The sequence below is a fragment of the Struthio camelus genome, chromosome 13 (genome assembly GCF_040807025.1).
Source record: "Struthio camelus isolate bStrCam1 chromosome 13, bStrCam1.hap1, whole genome shotgun sequence".
NCBI lineage: Eukaryota > Metazoa > Chordata > Aves > Struthioniformes > Struthionidae > Struthio > Struthio camelus.
The window spans coordinates 4,000,553-4,019,770 of NC_090954.1; the positions used below are offsets into that span (position 1 = coordinate 4,000,553).

At 59.1% G+C, this 19,218-nt stretch overlaps 1 protein-coding gene and 1 long non-coding RNA gene across 6 annotated transcripts in view; one reads left to right on the plus strand and one right to left on the minus strand.

Moving 5' to 3' along the window:
* Nucleotides 1-12: 12 nt before the first annotated feature.
* LOC138069070 (uncharacterized) lies at nt 13-5,535 on the minus strand. The gene is made up of 2 exons (XR_011143856.1): nt 5,251-5,535; nt 13-4,318 (listed from the first exon to the last, which is right to left on the minus strand). It is a non-coding gene; the product is annotated as an uncharacterized lncRNA (long non-coding RNA).
* Nucleotides 5,536-5,786: 251 nt separating this feature from the next.
* Nucleotides 5,787-19,218, plus strand: part of JADE2 (jade family PHD finger 2) — a 68,920-nt gene continuing 55,488 nt past the window's right edge. The window contains exons 1-4 of one of the 5 annotated variants that reach the window (XM_068959207.1): nt 5,787-5,877; nt 6,011-6,087; nt 12,766-12,823; nt 14,824-14,909. In XM_068959207.1, coding sequence (XP_068815308.1) covers nt 12,766-12,823; nt 14,824-14,909 — 144 coding nt within the window. In that variant the 5' untranslated portion in view covers nt 5,787-5,877; nt 6,011-6,087. Of the gene's footprint in view, nt 5,878-6,010; nt 6,088-6,337; nt 6,849-12,765; nt 12,824-14,823; nt 14,910-19,218 lie in introns of those variants that run through there. The other 4 variants (XM_068959208.1, XM_068959210.1, XM_068959206.1 and 1 more) reach the window with 4 other exon arrangements.

Below are 19,218 nucleotides of genomic sequence, written 5' to 3' on the forward strand. Positions count from 1 at the left end.
CCACTTTGAAAATAAAGCTCGCTACTTCAACATTTATTTTCTACAAATGCCTTGGCATTTATATTGCAACAGGAGACTATGCAGTGACATTATCTGAGAAATATCGTGTTATACAGCTGCAATTTACGCAGCATATATTTTTAACAGGGCTTCTAAACTAAATTAAACGCTTCTAAAATATGGTGCTTATGGAAAACAAATGTCTGTTCCAGCAATTTTGTTTTTCAGGGTACGCTATTTTTTTAAAACCAGATACCGTCTTTATCCTGTCAGGCAGTAAATTATGCACTTGCGCTTTCATAAATTCTCCCCTTGGGAACTTAGTCGATGGAACGGAAACGTCTTTTTCCCACCCTCAAACTCCGGAGAAACACGGTGGAGTGGCCAGCTCGGCTCTAAACTGGGTGTCTAGAGGGAGCCCGCACAACAAGTGGATTGGTGCCGTCGTGATGGGCGTATGGCTTAGCCCGTGTGCCGCTGGCGGAGACGCTGCACTGCCTTCTCACTCACATCTGTAATCGCTCGCTCGCTCGCTCCTTTTTCCCCCCCCTTAACTGGGAGAGCACTTGGGCGCTCTGCGGCGCGGAGGGACCCGCAGCGAGGAAGACGCCCGGGCGACCGCGGGAGCAGCCGAAGCCGCCTGGCCTCCTCCCCAGGCCGGACGGCGGGGCCGCTCCCGTTGGCCCTCAGCCCCGCCGGCCCTTTTGTCCCGTGTCATTCCTCGGCTCAGGAAAACGAACATCCTTGCGAGGAAGAGCCAGGCGCTTGACCCGTCTGGACCTTCAAGAAGGTAGTCGTCAACGGGCGCCGTCGCAACGCTTGCTTTCAGGCGTCGCAGCTGCTCCTAGCGCAGCTCGCCGCACGGGATTCGCCCGTAAAAGTCAAATTTCCCGACGCTGAAGCTCGAGACAGCCCACGGCGCCGCGTTACCCGCCCTGCCGCCAGCTATATTTCATTTGGAAAGCGTGACGTGTCTACGGGAGGGGAAGAGGGGGATCGAACCGGGCAAGCCGGGACCTGCAGCGGTGCCCGCGGGCTGCGGCCAGGGCACGGGCAGCGAGACCAGGGCTCCCGTCGCAGCAGCGCCGCTCGCCACTCGCGCTTCCTATTTCCCCAGATCCGTTTTACTCCTGAGGGCCCTTCGAAAGCCACAGCTAGGTCAACGGGGGGGATGCGCGCTGCACCCGGTGCGCTCCGTGATCGACTTGAACGTGCAGAAAACGGAGAAGCAAACCGACAGGAGGAGTCTTGAAACCCGGCAGGAGCCCGAGCCGGCCGGTGGGCGCCTCCACGCCGAACCGCTCGGGGCTGCGCTCCTCAGGGCAACCCCGTCGGAGAGAGAGGGATTGCCATTTCTCGGAAAAATATGACAGCAGCTGCTGCGCAGAGAGAACTGTGCAGGTGCCTGTCGAGGGATGGCCATTTGTAACGCCAACAGCTTATTTTTTGTTTGTTTGTTTGTTTGCAGTTTATTTTGATACCAAATTTCTAGCTACGGAAGGTAATTGAGATTTCCAACAAAATCTCACCAGCCACTGATCTGCCAAATCAAATCTTCTCCTGTAAGTATCGTATTTTTCCCTCGCTTCAGAGGGGAAAAGGGCTGTGCAGAACGCCTGAGAAACAAACAGGATTCGTTTGTGTAGTGATGTAGTCATTCATTCCAGGAGATGGGAATGATTATTATTATAATTTAGAACAGAGCTTGTCCTTTTTTCCTGCTACTGCATCTGCTTACTATTCTCCAAATTAACACCTGTCTCAATAGAAGTCAAATTTCACGATTACCGCTGAATATTGGACCGCCCTATCTGGGATACGGAGGCAAAAAGATTTCCAGCATCTTTGCGCTGCCCTCCTGGATTGGCTGAGCGCTGACCTGGTCCTTGGTTTTAATTAAAGTAGCCATGAGATGCCTTTGACTTCTTCCATCTACCAGAGGCCTCAGAAGAGGGTCCTGAAGGCCGTAAATCAGCAGGCAAATTTTCAGGTTGCATGGTGCTTCTGAAATTCCCCATCAGAGGGTCGCCGCTCCGCCGGCGCCCAGGCTCCCCGCTCCGGGAGCACGGAGAAATCCCAGCGGAAAGGGGGTGCGCCGCGCTCCAGGATCGTTCACTTGGAGTAAACGTCCTCCCAGCTTCCGGCTGGCTAACGTTACTAAATGGATCGTTTCTAAAGCGCTTGACTTGAAAGGACATTGAATTTTCATTATATTTGGGGATCGCTCGCGCTCCCTTGGATCCGTCCCATTCTTGCGCCTGGCGCTAATCGATACCACGCTAATCAAATCTGATGACAACCGGGCGACTGGGTTTTCTTCTTTTCCTCTCCTGTGAGATCGGTCGACATTGAGATTTTTTTGTCCGTAGTCAAGGCTTGTTGACAAGGTTTATTAACTCTAAGTGTTGTGAGATGCACTGTTCTGTACACTCATCCTCGAGGCTGCGTTAGCAATTTTGCAATCATTGATATTTGGCGAGCCAATTCCCCCGTAAAAATCAATGTATTTACATCTAGTTATACTAGCGCTGCGTTTCTTCCAAAGTGTATTAGCAGGCATGAAACACGAGCAGTATAAGCAGCAGTCTCACGGCACTTTGGGGGACTCCTTTTCAGTGCCTGAATTTAACGCTGGAGCTCATACAAAGCTCATAAAGGCTAAGCCCATCATGTAAAAACAGCTGTTAATTCTAATTATGTGCTCATCATCCAAAGGTTACCTGTTTTATTCTTCTAGGTATGCAAAAATAAGCACTGGTGAATGAAGATGAAAGGAAAATGTTGCTGGTTTCTTCCCCGGAGATCATATTTCTTACTTGTTGCATAACTGCTTATTTTAGCATCAATCAGCTGAGCCTTTGTTGTGTAGACAATTCTGTCCTTTTAGAGGATTTGTGCAGCGCTATTTCTTCCAAAATGCTTTTTTGTTTTCACTATTCGATTTATTTCTTCTCTTAGCAAATGCCAACTGACAACACCCTGTCAGAGCTCCTCATAATTGTTACATAAATGTCTTACTATGTAAACTGAATAGCGTATATTTAATATACATGACCCTTCTGTAGAACCATCCATCAAGTGTATTGTAGGTATGCGTTACATATTTGCGTTTGTATACATATTTTGTATAAATGTGCATATATGGTAGCCAAAAATCTGTTAAACGCATGATCAGTGCGGCAAAGGAAAGTACCTACAATTAAGAAAAGGCGGAATTGTGATTGCCAGTGCAGCTTCATAAATGCCCTTTTGTGGAAGCAGAATAAGATTTTAACTGCATGATCAGGTAGTATTTTTCTTCTATACCTCTACCTCGCGCAGCCATGAGATGGCCAGAGAGGTGCTCATCAATGCTGTTTTGTTCCTGTGGTCCTACATGCGATCCTAGGCCTTAGTTGAGCACATCATTCACGCTCCCTGGCTACTTTTGACATTCACAGCCACAGAAAATACAGCTCTGACCCTTGTGGGGGCAATTTCCAAATCAGAACTAGGCGCTCGTGTTCTCGATAGCAAAAGCGCAGTGAGTTGGTGCCTAGGATGCTGCGGAGGTATCGTGCGCGGCCGCTCTGCACCGAGGAGCTGACCTGCCTGGGTCTGGACGTGCTGCGGCCCCTTCACAGGTACCGTCCAGAAGTCCCGCAGAAGGGGCAGGAGACTCGTAAGGCTGCGGAGCGGTAGAGCACCACAGCAGAGAAGGTGGCAGCTTCCTCTGAAGACACAGTTACTACTTTCCTCGCGAGTTTTTCTACGGTACTTTCCACGACGCTGCATCCGCGCTTGGGCACCTTAATTAATCCTCCCAAAACGCTCGTTCTGGGTCAGGGTGACACGCAGACGGATTAAGGTCAGAAGTTCCGGCTAATTTCGGGTGCTCTGTCCGGGAAGCGTAACGTCTGCTTTTTCAGAGCATTTATCATGATACAGCACTTTGCACATGCAAGCGCAGCACCCGCTGCTTCCAGCCGTAGTTGTAAGATGGATGTCAGCAAATTGGGCTAAAGCTCTCCAGCTAAACACCCACAACGCGGGAAATACAGTCATCAGTGTCCAAAAAGTTGCGTTTAATGACTCTGTTAGGGAAGTCTGTGGCAAAGGCAAGGAGAGAATCCAGTTCTCCAGGGCAGTTTCATCCTGTCTTCCCTGCGAGACACCGTTCGCGTCCCGCAGCCCTTGCTTCACTCCATGGACAGTGTTTGGCTCCGCAGGTGAGACAGGGATCCGGCAGAAACGTGTTTCCTTTTTGGCTTGCCCGCGCAGCAGGTCCAGCACATGCAGGTGCCGAGGGAGAAAGAGATCGTGACGGCGAAATGAAGAACTGCATTAGAAAACGTATGTATCGTAGGTCTAAATAAATTTAGACAGAAAGCCTCCACTTGGAGGTTTCCTAAGTTCTGACTGCTTAACGCGGTAGCGCAGTGTGCGTGCGGAGGTCTACCGGGCTGGGCAGGGAAAACCGCAGCGTGCCGAGCGGCGGGGCCAGGGCTGCTGGCGGTGCCCCCCGCCGCGGCGCTGCACTAGCAGGGGACAGAAATAGCACGTGGGCTCAGCGCTTGGGAGTCCCACCATTCCTGTGCTATCAGCAGAGCTTTTTTTCTTTGCTTTCTTTCTTTCTTTCTTTTTTTTTTTTCCCAAACTAACAGCTAAAGTTTCTTATTCTTCTCTGGGGCCGCTCTCCAGAGAAGAGCCTCCCCGGAGAAGATGACAACATCTTATTTCTAAATGGGAACTGCTCCCAAATCCCTCTTCCCAAACTCGCCCTCTTTCTTCAGCTCCTGCCTGGCCTGGCACCGCCGAGAGCTGCGCCCGCACGAGGTCCCGAGCACCCTCGGCTTTCGGCAGCGGCGGGCCGCGTCCGCAGGGAACAGATTTGCCAAGGAATCAGCAGCTGGAATCGGGCATGTTTTTACCCCGCGCTGGGAGCTGCTGCTTTTCGAGGACTAGTAAGACGTCTAACTCGGGTGGGTTTATCTAAAGGCTGCCTCAGGGCAAGTTTCAAGACCCTATTTCCACCTACACAGTCCTAAAAATAAATAAATACATAAATAGAAACCCCAAGAATGAGCAAAGCAAATTTCCCCCCCCTTCTTATGTCTTCGTTCTTGGAAGAGCCAAAGGATTTTGAGTAGAGTTTTCAGAAAATGTGCAGCACAGGCTCCCAAAACAGCAAGTTTTAGCCTAATTCATTAAAGTTTGGCAAATTAGGTAGGGAGCCGAAACGGAGGTGTACACTGGGGAATACTGGACTACCTTAGTTATCGGTGGTGGTCCTTGCTGTCCCTTTCGTCATTCCCAGTGTTTTTCACAATCAGTGAGTTTCGGAGCTAACCAAATCCCAGAGATCATAACAGGCTGCGACTGACAGACTGTCTCTAAACTGAATTTTAATATTCGGCAGCAGGGGGTTAAAATCGTGCAAAGCAACTGGTGCAAGGCGCTGCGCGGCGGGGCCTGGGCAAGGCGCAGCCCCGTCCGCCCGGGCGTTACGTTTCATGTGCCCAAAGGCTCCGCTCGGGGCGGCCGCGCTGCTCCTGCCGCCGCCGCCGCCTGCAGCCGCCCCCGGGGCAGGGGCTGCGCCGCCGCCGCCGCCCGCGCAGCCGGCTCCGCCGCGGCGGGCGGGGGGCTGCGCGGACGCTCCGCCGAGCGCCGGGCAGGGAGGGAGGCGGCCGGGCCGCGGGGAGGCGCGCGCCACAGCGCGGAGCGGCGCGGAAGCTGCGCGGGCGCCCCGGCGGCTGTTCCCACGCCGCCCGGCCCGCGCCCGCGCAAGTTTGCCGCCGGGGGGGGGGGGCGGCGCCGCCGCCCCCCGGCCCGCCCGCCGCGCCGCTCCGCGATGGGCAAGAAACGTCTTTTTGACGCAGGAGAAATGGCAAATTTTAAGTACGTCATTAATATGGCGCCAAAAGGTTGTGTGTGTGTGTGTGTGTGTGTGTGTGAGTGAGTGAGTGTTTTTTTTTTTTTTAAGTATAAGCTTATTCTTTTTTTTTCTTTTTTTCTTTTTTTTTTTTTTAAGGTTGCAGCAGCAGCCCAGTCTACGCCTGTGCGTAGCTCGGAGGAGAGAGGGGGAGTGAAGCGGAGGGGGGAGAGGAGGTAAAGTGCGAGTGTGTGTGTGTGTGTGTGTGTGTGTGTGTGTGCGCGCGTGCGTGCGCAGGGCTCGCTGCGCGGCGCCCGCGGAGCGGCGCGGGGCGCGGGCCGCGCCGTGGGGCGGCGGCGCGGGGGGCGCTGAGCGCGCCCGGCCGCGATGGGGCCCGCGCGCGCCGCACCTGGCCCGGCCGCTGCGCGCCCGCGGGAGGCGGCGAGCCGCAAAGCGAGGCGCTGAAGGGAGATTTGGGAGGCGCGGCGGCGGCGGGGAAGGGGTGGGTGGGTGGCTGGGGGGGGGGGGGAAGAAACGGAGCGATACCACCATTATCCGTAACCGCTCCAAAAAGTCGCCTCTCCGCCTGCCCTCGCCGGCCAAGCGGCGCGGCGCGGCGCGGCGCGGCTCGGCGTTGTTGCGAGGAGCTCCCGAGGAAGTGCGCGCTGAAAAAGAAACAGAAAGGCGCAGGCAGGGCTCGCCGGATTGTGCCCGGAGCGGCCATCTCGGCTGGAAGCGAGCGCCGGGGGCTTTGCATCCATGGAGTTACTTTGTGGCCGCTCCTGAAAAGGAAGGGCCCCCCTCCCCTTACACCCCCCCCCCGCTACACCCCCCTCCTCCCCGGGCCGCCGGGCCCCGGCAATGACACCGGATTGAGCCGGGCCAGGGGCGCTCAGCCCCGGGGAGGCTGCGGAGCATCCCCGCCCCCTCCGCCGTCCTCCCCTCCCGTCACCCCAGAGACAGTCGCAACTCTTTTGAGGACACGCTCCTGGCAAAGGTAAAGGATGAGCGGGGCTTCGGGGAGGGGGGAGGGGGGGGACAAGGTTGGGGGGGGGGAATCGGTTGATTTTTTTTTTTTTTTTTTTGCAGCGGATCGTTATTTTGCAGCTCCCCCTGGGTTTTATTTATTTATTTATTTATTTATTTATTTATTGGATTTTTTTTTTTTTTCCTCCCGGCCCCGTCCTCGCCGGGGCCGGCTGCGAGGCGGGGGGATGTGCGGCGTTTGCCAGCGGCGGGTTGCGCATGTTGGTCACTCTTGTTTTAAAGTGTACGAGGGAGGCAGCGGGAATGTAAACAAGAACTTTTAAAGGGTCGCCGGGCAGCCTGGCTGGGCGGGTTTGGGTTTTTGTTGTTGTTGCTGTTGTTGTTGGGTTTTTTTAAATACATATTTCCCAAATTAATGACTGCGGCAGAGGCTGCCCCGCGCCGGCCGCCGTGCCCGGCCCGCGGGCGGGGGGCGCGCAACGCGCGGGCCCTTTCGGCGAGGTGCCGGCGGAAGATGCGCGGCAGCGGGCGCCTTGAGGGGCTTGCGCAGCGCGCTTGGGAGCGGGGCGGGCGCTGCGCGGCGGCGGGGCCGGGGCGGCGGGGCGCTGCGCGGCCGCGGGCCGGTGCGCGGGGCCGGGCGGCGGCGGGGGCGTGGCGGCTGCGCGCCGCTGCCCTGCGGCCTCCGCTCCGCGCCTTCTGCTCGCTGCTCGCCCCGCCGCCTCCTTCCCCCCCACCCCCTCCCCGGAGCTTCCGCGCTACGCGGCCGCGCAGCCCCGCGCAGGCCGCCTCCCCTCCTACCTCGGCCGGCCCTAAAAATACCGCGGCCCTGCCGGGGGCGTCCTGCCGGGAGCGGCTCTGCCTCCGCGCCGCGCAGAGCCGCGCAGAGCCGCGCGGGCCCGGCCGCCCCCCTGGCGCTGCGCCCCCGCGCGGGCCGGGCCGAGCCGGCGCCGCGCTGCGCTGCGCTGCGCAGCGCGGCGGAGAGCTGCCCCCGCCCGGCCGCGCCGCGCCGCTCCGCGCCGCCCAGGAGGCGGCAACGACGTGCGAGCTGGCGGATGCTGCAAGGGCAGAAAGGCTGAGTTTTGCCCAGCTCAGGTGCTGCTCGGGGCAAGGTCTCCCGGGCTGCAGATGCTGGCAGCCTTCGGGCTGGGAAGGGAAAGCGGCCCCTGGCCGTGCACATCCCCCGCAGCCCTCCCTCGGTTAGTTAGTTTTGAACCCCGACCCTCGCCGTGAGGCTTCTTGTGAGAAAGGGGGGGATTTTACTTGGGGAAAAATCAGTGATCTCGGGCTTTCTGCCTGGGGTGAGGAGCCTCGCTCTCGGGAATGGTGGTTGACCTTTAAGCGTTTATTGGCTGCTGAGGTTAAAATAAGCTTGAGATGGAAGCAGAAATAGCTTGTAGAAAGGTTACATCAAAGGTTAGGTTTGTTTTTCCTAGGAAAACTTGAGGCTGATTCCTAAAAATCAAGGCTTGGAGCAAAGGAGGGGCAAGTATGCGAACCCTGAAGGCTTCTGGGCAGGGAGATGACATTAGCGTATCGGTGGCTGCTGGCAGCGTTCGACAGCACGTTCTGCAAGTTGGGGGAGACGTGAGCCTCCAACTTCAATAGGGACCGATCTGGGTTTCCCTAGGTATTCCCTGCCGAGGGCCCATAGCTGCCGTTGCTTTCGGGCGCAGCTGCGGCTGCTGGCGGAGCTGCGGGACGGCGCAGGTGACGCCTCCTGCGCCCAGGCTGGCAGGAGGCAGGGCTGTCCCCGAGGGCCCGGCTTCCCTGGTCCTGCCTCACGCAGGTCCCGGCTGGTTGAGGAGAAAGTGGGCGACGAGAGGGTAAAAGCTAAACAAGTCAGAAAGGGAAAGTAAAGTCATAAATATGAGTAATAAAGAAAAAAATCCCCTTCTAGGTTTGGAAAAAATGCAAAGCACCGGAAGTAAACCGGGGCTCGTTTTGTTTTAAATTTCAGTGAGATTAAATTTTGCCCCCAGGAACCAAGACAGCAAACTCAGCTGCCGCGGAGGAGCCGAAGACTCACTCTTCCCGAGGCGGTTTAGCTTTTGCTTAATATTTGGGAGCTGACGACAGTCCGCGCCGGGCGGGCGCGCGCCCGCTCGGGGGTCGGGTCTCGCCTCCCCGGGCTACGTTGCCCCCAGCACGGGAAGAGCGGAGCAGAGTGTTCCTGGGTGCCGGGCTCCTGGCTTTCCGGCTCTGTGCTTCCTCGGCTTAGCAGAGAGGTTACGAAAAGAGCAGCGCTGCTTCCCTGGAGGCGCGGGGGCCGCGCGCCGGTTTGCTCGTGGCCCTTGGAGCAGTCCGCGGACATCTTTGGGCTGAAAAGTTTGTTCCCCGGGTTATCGTGAGACGGGGGTGGGTTCCCGAGTCGGGGGATGCTCTTGCTCTCTCTCGAAGCCTCCCATAGGAGGACTTGGCTCCAAAACCGCTGGCGAGGAAAGGCAGTCCTGCGAGGACAGCCCTCTCTCGCGGCACGGCACGGAGGCAGCGACCTCTCTGCCTTCCTCCCTGCTCGTTACGCTTTCTAACAACTCGCTGCCTGCCTGTTCCTAGACAGAGCAAAGAAATGGTTAAGGCCGAAGGGAAACGCTCCCCGTGAGCCTCCTGGAGCCAGGGTGCCCAGGGATGGGACCGTCGCCGGCCAGGTCCGCGCCTTGCCAGGAGCCGGCCGGCGTGCCGCTGGGGGCACTCTTCTCTATTTGTGTTCCTATTTCTGTGTTGGAAGAGCAAACAGGGAAGTGGTTTTCTGCAGTCTCATTGCAGCTTGCAAACAGAGCGCATAATTCAGCGCGCGGTGCTCGACTGTCACAGCGTGACAGGTCGTCGTGCCGGGGAGACCGTGAGCACGAGGGACGCCCCGAAACGCAGAAAAGGGCTAGGAGCAGCCCAGGAGCAGATGCCTTCTGCTGCAGCTTGCGCGGATTTCTCTGTCGTGTTACCTGTGGGAAGCGGCGATCGCAGACATCTGGGAATTTGTCTGCTTCGCTTCCCGTAGTGCAGAATTGCTCCTCCTTGCTGCTCCGAGGTCCCCGGGGCGCCACTGCATGCCGCGCCGTCGGGACGCTCCCGGGAGCTCCCAACCCTTCTGCCCTTGGCGGGTTGAAGAGCTTCCAGCCAGCTGGGAAGCCTAAGCGGGTTTCCTCGCACGTGTGAACTATGGAGCATTCGCTGGCGGGCTGGAGGCTGGAGGAAGCACTTTGGGCTGGAGCGCACCCGGGTGGGATGGGAGCTCACGCTTTGGCTCCCGGTGCTGGGCTCCGGGACTGGGTGGCCTCAGGGCAGGAGCTTAGTTTCACCGCCAACCCCGTGGCTAATTTGTGCAAGGCCCGGTGATTTAAATGTATATAGGCTGATGGTGGGCCATCCCAGGGCCATCCCGGTCATTTGTTTAGCTTTAATCTGCCTTTCTCAGCCCGAACAAAGGCAATGCTGAACCGGCGTGCGGGTTTGCAGGCGATTCCGCTTTGGGGTTTGCAGGCATTAGCGCAGGGCCGTGCGGTTGGAGTCGCAGACACTTCAGGGGGATGCTCATCTGTCTATAAAAGAAACCCGCATCTGTTTCTGTTTGAATTTTTTAAGCAGCATACATAGAAACCTTTCTGTTGGTTTCTGGCTCCGTAAAAGCTAGCTTTTAGGCCATGTTTGACTTACGAGGGACCTTTTCAAAGTAGGACACTTTTTTGGGGGCATATGTTTATGACTTTAATAACGATGCCATGTGGGGAATGGGCCAGTTAGAGGTGAAATGGCAACCAAGGATTAGTTCTGAGGCGTAGACTGCATTTTGCGGAGACTTTAAATTGCTCCTGAAAGCTGGCTCGTTCAGCGGCAGGTCGGCACGGGAGCTCGGGCCCTGCTGGGTCTGTGTGTCGCTCGCGGGGACGGCGCGGCTGTCACCCGGCGGAGGCGGAGGGACTGGGCAACGTGTCTCCCTCGGCGACGGGTGCCAGAAGGAGCGCCTGGGTTGCCCAGCCGTGAGCTGCCGTTACAGCCCTCCGCTCCGGTTGTGACCCGAGCCGTGGTCGTGTTTCGGTGGTGCTCAGTTCATGGATGCCCACCTTTTGCTCAAGCCAGAGTTTGAATCGGAGCAACCGAGGCAGGATTTTGTTCGGAGGATGCTGCCATCCTCCGAACTGATCTCGTATAAGTCTGCCGGGTGGAAAAAGGATAGGAGCAGGACGTGGGGACCAAGCGCAATTAAGGGCATGATCAGTGCATCCTCCCACCAATGCGTCAGAGCCGAGAGCAGCGCCGGCATCCCGACCCCTGCGCCTGCGCGTTAGCCACGTACCTGCCCGTCCCTTGGAAAGGCAGCGATGGCCGTGCCGCTGCCTGGCCGGAAAGCTAAGGATGGGAAACACTGGAAATTTTGTGGGGCATCTGCTCACTTCTTCTGCTTCAGCTCCTTTCCCCCCCCCTCTTCTTGTGTTTGGTTTATTTAATCTCAGTGACTAAGAAGTCCATAAATCAGTGAGCGTGTAGCTCCGCTGTTATATTCCAGAAGCCTCTTTGCCACCTCGGACCAGTAGGAACCAGTTTCAAAAGCTCGGGTAGATTTTCCACTGAAAACAAGTAAACTGCATTTAAATCTGTCTTCGATATCATTTTCCCCAAGCAACATCTAATGGCTACTCGAAACAAGGCTGGTTTAATAACATCTGTTTCCCCTCGAATCGCTGGAGGAAAGTATTGATATTGCCATATTCTCAAGGAACATTTTTAATCCTGTTTTGACAGGGCAATGCTTTCCCCAGCACTGATAGTTAAAATGTTTATGGCACTTTGTAGTATTATCCCTTATAATGGCGTGATAAAACATAGCACATACATTGTAAAATACCGGCTGTATTGCCGGGATTTTATACGCTTAGGTGTTTGCGGGGCTTTTGCCGTGGTTCGAGGGGGAACGGCACGCTCCAGCCCGCTCGCCCGTCGCTGCGCTGCTGCTGCCTGCTGCGGCTGAGCCACGCCGAACAGAGCCGGGCTTCCCTTCGCTGCCCCGCTTGCCGTTTGGGGGAACAGTAGTGCCCCTGCACTGTTAGGGCCGTGCAAAATATCTCGGGAAGAAGTAGGAAGATGCCCGGGAGATTCAAGGCGTTTCCTGCACGTGCCGTGCCCCACGGCAGGGCTGCGGATGGCTGCTCAGCCCTCGCGTGGCGCCTCCCGCGCGGAGCCCCCCAAGCCCTTCAGGGAGCCCTGGGCGGCCACGCCGGTCGTCACCTCGTGCACGCTGGTAAACCCTTGAAAAGACAACAGAGGAGCAGCCGCGCCTCGAGGTACTCCGCTTTTGAGCGCTTCGGCGACTCGTTCGGCGCGGCGAAGCGCATCGGCCGCTGGGCTCCCCGGGGCCGCGCTGCCTCCTGGACCTTGGGAGAAGGTGCCCTGCGCTGCGGCGGGGCCTCCCCGGGGTTGGCCGGCGCGCGCCGGCTGTTCGGCAGAGGCAGGAGGAGCCTGCGGTAGCTGGTGGCTGCGTGGGAAGCTGACTCAGAGGGTAAAACCCCGGCGGGGTTGCACGCGGGGGTCCTGCTGAGCTGCGCGGCGCCCGGACTTCCCCCCCCTCCCCGGCGCCGTTTCCGTCCGTGCGTCTGCTCGCCTCCGGAGATCGCGGCCTCCGCGGGCGTGCGCGGGGCCGAGAGCCGTCGGGCTGCGCGTCCCGGTCGCCGGGCCAAAGCGGGCGATGGGAGCGGGCTGACCGTGCCTCCCCGGGCAGGGAGAGCGGGCACAGAAGCACCCCCCTGAAGTGGGGGGGGGGGGGGAAAAAAACCCCAAAACCTCTCGTGAGGATCGTTTCCCTCTGTGGTTAAAGCCCCCGGGGAGGTCTGTGTCATGAGGGTAAGCGTTGGCTGGGAGAGCGGAGGTAGCGGTGGTGCGGCGCCGAGATGAGCTTGCTGAGCATTAAGTGCGATGTTCAATTTCTTTTGTTGCAGATGGAAGAAAAACGACGAAAGTACTCGATCAGCAGTGATAACTCCGACACCACTGACAGTAAGACCTTTAATTCAAGGCTTTGAGCGAGATAACTAAAGCGACTCACCTCCAGCGGGGAGAGCGTTTGAATAATTGCTTTGCGAGAGTTGAGAGGAGCGCCTTGGCGGGTCGGTCGCTGACGCTCATGCCGATTTTATCGCCTGGCCGCGGCCCCCTCCCCGTCCCCCCCCGAGCTGATGGGGGGGGGTCTGCCTTGCGCGAGGAGCTGGCCACAGGGAGAGCTGCCCATCCGCAGGCGGAGCAAGCCCCTCGGCGGGCACGTTGTCCTTTCGTGCGCGCCGCAGGCTGCGAGCGGCTGGAGAGGGAAGCGTTGCCGGAGTCGGGGCAGAACGGGACCCTTGGTGCTTCCTTCTTGGTTGCTCAGGAGTGATGTGGGACAAGGGGGAGCTGGGCCTCCTGTCGGGAGAGCTCCTGAGCCCACGCTTGCTTTTAAGCGTGTACCTCTGCGCGTCCTCCCGCAGCGGAGCGCGGAAACGTGTGCTCAGCAGTGAACGTGTGCAAGCGTGCTGGGTCGGGGCTATAAATAGAGCGCTTCCCTCTCCCACTTGTTTCGGGGTTTCACCCGCTGCAGCACTACCGCAACGCTTTAGCTCTTCGGTACCCCCAGAGACACCGATGTAATCCCTCGTCTGGTCTCTGGAGTTTCCTACCAGTTGCTCTTGGTTTCTTAACGAATGTCGCAGTAATTTCCTCCGCGCCTTGCTGGGAATTTGCTCTCCAGGCTTTACAGGATCTGCCTCACCGAGCAGCCGAGAGCCGAAGGGACTTGGCTAAAGACACTGAACTGCCGGGCCTTTTCCGACGGCGCGATGGGGAGATCACAGCGGGTTACGGAAAGGCTGCTCTTGCTGGGCTTGGCTGCCGTTCGCAGCGCTGCAGCCAAAATAGCTGTCAGCGGGAGCGGAGTTTGCACGGCTACCGCGGACGCCTGGCCGGCTGTCGGGCTGCGGGACGGGGGCCCCGGGGGCCGCGGAGAGCGTTGCGGGCCCCGAGGGCGCTGCGTCCGCAGCCCCGGCGCGGGCTGGGCGCTCGGCGGCACGCGGAGCCCCGCGGCCTCAACCAGCTCCCGCGCCTTCGGGGGTCCCGGCGTTTTCCACCGCGGCGTTAAACAACCCGGCCTTATCTCTCTCGGACGTTGATGTTTATGCTGCAGGTGATAGCTGAGCTCTCCGGCAGGTTAATTGTCAACAAAGCGGCCGCCTCCTTGCTGACGCCTCGGCCGAGCGGCGGCGGCGCGTTGGCGCAGCCTCCCGGGCCGCGTCAGGGCTCGGCAAGAAAGCGTCGCCTCCGTCTGCCAGCGCGAGCGGCGGCTCTTGGGGCGGCTGCCCGAGCGGAGGAGCGACTGTCGCCGCTCGGCCGGCCGCTGCCTCGCTCCCGCGCCCCGGCAGCCCGCGCCGCCTGCGCCCCGGCCCCTCCTGACGCCTCCTCTCCGGCGCGGCGAGAGCCCCTTGGTAGCGACGCCGGGTCGGCGCGGGCCGAGCGCCCACCCGCCCCAAACTCACTGGCGCCCACGCGTGGGTTTTACGCAGTTTTGGCCACCTTTTGTTTTTTAACCGTGAGAGCTGAAGCCCGCGGGCAGCTCGGACGCTTGTCTTGAAGCATCCGTGTTAGAAAAGTGCAGTCCTGCCTTCTTAATCTCTTGATGCCAGCAGGCGCCTGCTTTCGGGGGTTCGGCCCTGGCCCATGCCCTCCCCAAGCCGTTCTTGTCTATGGCTTCGCTTTTCTCACTTCGGGCCAAGTTTTTTTGAGTTTTGGGGACCTCTGCTTCATCCTCTCCCGAAGTAGGAAGGTGATGTTCGTCTACTTGTGTGAAGTGCCTTGAAAAATGCACAAAAAAAGGGCCATATCGGGGCGGGGGGTGGGGGGGAAGGTTATCCCCTCTGGGCACTGACCCGAGGCCGGGTGGAGGCTGCCGCGGCGGCGCCGGCGCTCCGACCGAGACGCCGTCACGGCTCGGCCTCTTTCCCAGGTGACTCTCCTCTCTCGCCTCGCTGCAGGTCACACCACGTCCGCGTCGAGATGCTCCAAAATCCCGAATACCAAGTCCAACTGGTCGAGGCAGAAGGAGAAGAAGCCCTCCGAGGTACGTAGGTCTTCAGGCTTCCTCCCAGTTGGGGTTCCCCGCGGGGGCCGGGGCGGCAGCAGCCTGCCGAGGCGCCGGCCCCCGTCCCGTGCGGGCGCTGGCCGGAGGGAGCGGGGCGCGGGGACGAGCGGGACGCGGCGGGGCCGGGACGCGGCGGCCGGCCCGGATGCGGCGTTCCCACCGGCGGGCAAAGCGAAGAGCGAAGCCGGAGGAGGGACGTCGCTGCCGCCTTCCTCCGCTCCCGCGCCGCCGGCCGCGGTCGGAGAGAGGGCTGAGACTGGAGGAGGGTGAAGCCGGCAGGGCTGCCGCCTCCGCGCCGGCTCCAGCTCGCTCGCCGAGAGCACGTGCGTCCTTGCAGCGTCCGGGGTTGGCGTCGAGCTGAGCGGAGGTTTTGAGGTTTTCCTGTGGTCAGTGGCGGAGCTATAGCTGCGCTTCGCTCGGGTCGCGGTGACGGGCTCGCGCGGGTGCGTCCCCGGGCGCCGGCGGCCGCTCGCGCCGCGGGGACAAGCTGGGCAGCGGTTGGTAGCAGCCGAAGGGGCTGGGAACGCGCCGGCTGGCGAGGAGCCGGCGCGGCCGACGTCGCTGCTGGGCCCAGGGTTGCGGAGGAGGGCTGGGGGCGTGATGTTTTGCTTACGCGTGCCTCTCCCCGAGCGGGGCGGCGGGGTGGCTGCTGCCGGCCGAAGCCCCCGCTCGCAAAGGGCAGGGCGCAGCCCTCGGAGGGGCTTCGTTTCCACCACTGCCTCCCCCCTGTGCCTGGCACGCTTTTGAAGAGGTGAGATGAGCGGCGCCGGTGCCTCCAGGTCCTCCTCCGGGCGCGCGGCGCTCCGGAGCAAGCCGAGCGGAGCAAAAGCTGCCCGGCGCCCGGCTTAGCCGACCGCCTTGGGGCCGCCTGAGAGCCGAAACAGAAAGCGAAGCGGAGCGGCCTGTGAAAGTACGGGGGAATTTTTGGGGGCCGCGCGTAATTACTCAACGCTGGCGACCCGCCTCGGCTCTCCCCCCGCCGCCGCCCCCTGCCCTCCGCTCCGGCTGCGAGCGCAGGCCCCAGGCGGAGCGGCCGCCCGGCTCCCGGGAGAGGACGGAAGCGAACGGCGATGCTTCCCCTGCTGCGGCCTCCCTGCTGCGGCCGAGGCGTTAGCTTCCCCCCTCCCCGAGCCTCTCGGTAGCCAAAACGGCGCCCGGCAGCCAGTGCCGCCGCTGAAGGACTTGCTTCGGGGGGTAGAAGTACGCGCGTGAGCCCGTGCGCGGCTGCCTGAGGCGCCCTCGGCCGCCGGCAGGGTCCCGCTCGGCGCCGGCTCTCCCCGTGCGGACGCTGCCCGTCTCGCCCGACGTCCCTCTCGCCCTTCGCTTGATCGTGTTTACTTCAGCCCCGTCCTTTCTGAGATGAGGAGGAAACCACGAGTCTGCACGGTTTACGACGTTTTCTGTTTTCCATGTTTCACAGGATGCCTTTTTATATCCCTTTGCAACGATTTGAGCCTTCTAGCGGCTCCTGTAAGTTTCCTTCTAACAAACATCCTCGTTTTTATAGTTTCCCTTTGAAAAAGTACTTATTATTGCATTAGATCCTTCTGGATGGTTTTGTTTCCCCCCCCCAGCGCCGTAGGTATATAATGGCGCAATGCAACGTGCGCTTTAGTCACTGGGCTCCCCATGCTCCACCAAAGCCGCCTTTGTGAGAGAGCGCTGGGCCGGAGCGGCTGGCCGTGCTCTTCGTGGGCAGCACGAGGAGACCAGACGCCTCTGTTGAGGGCTTGGCCTGCGGGGCCTTGGTCGCTCTTCCCCGGCCGGGGCGGTCGGAGCAGCTCAACACCGTTGTCTCTCGCGTGCTAGGAAGGGGCCGGACAAAAACGCCGCTTGCTCCTGTGTGACGTCCTGCTGGTGGATGAAACTTCAGCGCTCGGCATTTCGAGAGGGAGCAAGGCTAGATGAGGAGCTAGCAGAGCGGCTCCCAAACGAACGCGCGCGCGAGTGCCTCCTGGTCGCCCGCCAGCGGACGGTATCGGCGGCGGCCCCGAGCCCCGCGGGGCGCCGGCCGGAGGAGCGGCCGGGGCGGCAGGGACGGGCGATGTGTGCCACCACAGAGCGTTCCCGGGGCTCTCATTGTTCTCGTCGTCTTCTCTTTTTAATAAAAGCCCCTGTGACTCATGAGCTACGACGAACGGTTTCGTGCTGGGAAGAGCGGAGGGCTGCTGGTGCTGGCTGGGAGCGAGCAGAAAGCCCCACGGACCTCAGCTAGGGCCGGGGCTGGAAAATCCCCAGCGCGCAGCCCGCGTTCCCGGCGCTCTGCCGGACCCGAACGTGCCCGGCAACGCGCCGCCCCTGTCCCGCCTGCCGCACGCGCTTTTCCGCCTTACGAGAGCGGGCTGCTGCCCGCGCGGCTGCGTCCCTGCCGGGGCGCGCCGGGGCCGGCGGCCGCAGCCGGCCGCCTCGCTCGCACACACACGCGCACGCGCGTGTGCACCCTTCGCCCATCCAAGCCGGGACGGGGAGGGCGGCTGCTGCCTTGCAGGGCCGCGCCGGGACCCCGCCACCCCCCTGCCTAAGCCAGGCTGAAGCGACGTGCAAAATTCGGGGTGGGGAAACGCGGAAGATGGGTTATGTTCAATTCTCTCCGGGGGATAATTGTCATCCGCGGGCGCCTCTCATAGCCCCCAGACCAACGCTTGCCCGTTCCACGTCTGCTAAGCGCCTGGGGCGCTGCTGGGAGACAGAGCCGGTCGTCCTGGGTTTTGGTGGTGCGGGCACGGCAGCAGCGCAGATCGGTCAAGAAGAGGACGTGTTTGTAGAAAATGAGCTACAAGTGGGTTACTTGGTTTGCCTCTTGGGGCTCGATATTCAGACTCGAAGCGCTGGGAGGATTATGACATCTCACATGTTCCCTCTCATGCTTAATTAGCGCTTATCTTAATCTTTTTTTTTTTTTTTTTTTTAGATTTCCCCCACTGACAGAGTGGTAAAAAGTTACTGTGGTGTTTGTAAGAATTTATAGCACGCGGAGACTTAAAGGGACTTGATCCTTCTCCAGCTGAGCCTAATTCTGGCTGCAGTGTGGAGGCTGGTTTTTGTGTTTATTGAAAGATGCATTGGGACCCTGGCTGGGCAACTCGAAATAGCTTCATACAGGTGTGGTCAATAATGTCTCCAAAGAGGTGCGTCCGGAGGAAGGTCCTGATGTACTTCAGAGAGGTCCCAACATAGCAAAGGTTGTTTATGTATTTGTACTTAACTCTATAATTGGGTTATCAGCTGAGACTCTGAGGATTAAATGAACTGACCTAAATACTGGTCTCCGTGGTCTTAGTTAAACGTCTAGTTTCCTGCACGTTGGCTGATTTGGTTTCCAAAATACTCTCCACAGCGCTTTATCTTGGTATTGAAAGTGTAAAACCAGATTGTATCGTTTATTATCGTTCTTGCACAGCAATACTCATTTTGAGAATAGACACTGAGAACAGATTAAAAAGCATCTGAAGAAAACACCTGGTCCATCGCAGCCCTGCAGAAGGTACCGCAGAAGTAGCGGAGACAGAGCGGTTAGAGCTAGATAGTGCCCAAGTGCTATTGCTGGCATTGGGCGGTATTACTTCAGCTAGGAGCAGATGGTGGAGAGGAGAAATCATCCATTTTCATTTACAATTTATTTTTATTCTGCAAGAGGCAGGATTACTCGAGCCATTGCTGTCAGGCAATCCTCTGGAAAGAAAACCTTATTTACCGTGATGGATTTTTTTGGGGAGTGATTTTCTCATCATAGTATGTTCAGGGAAGACTCTGCAGGGCCAGGAGTGAAATGGAGAATGAGCAAATTCTCTCTCCAAGGGGCTGGAGGGTTTTCGCAGAGGAGGGGCTCAGCGGCCATCTCAGAGGAGGCTCCGTGGGTCCGTAAAAACCTCCGTGTGTTCAGCTGCGGACACGTAAGCAGGCGTATATATCGCCATTTAGTCTGATACTTTCCTACTCACTAAACGAGCTGTTTTTCCCAAGGCTCTGAACTCTTATCTTTCCCCTTAGGAACGAGGCAGAAAAATAAAATGCAAAATAGCTTTATAATTTAGTAAGCCGTTGGCATCTCCGCTGACCCAGCAGATGGCTGGAGAGCTCAGCGAAACACCCCGGGCGTTGCGCTGAAACCTCAGCCGCCCGGTCCTTCCTGCTAGGCGCCGCAGCCTGTTCCTGGTGATCTCTTTCGGAGCAAAAAACGGGGCATATTCTGCGTTGAGCTATCCCTGCGGAAATCCCGAGGCCGATACGTGGGGCGCAGCCCAGCCTGAGCACAGGGGGATTTGTCCCCGCAGCTCTGAGCAGGGGG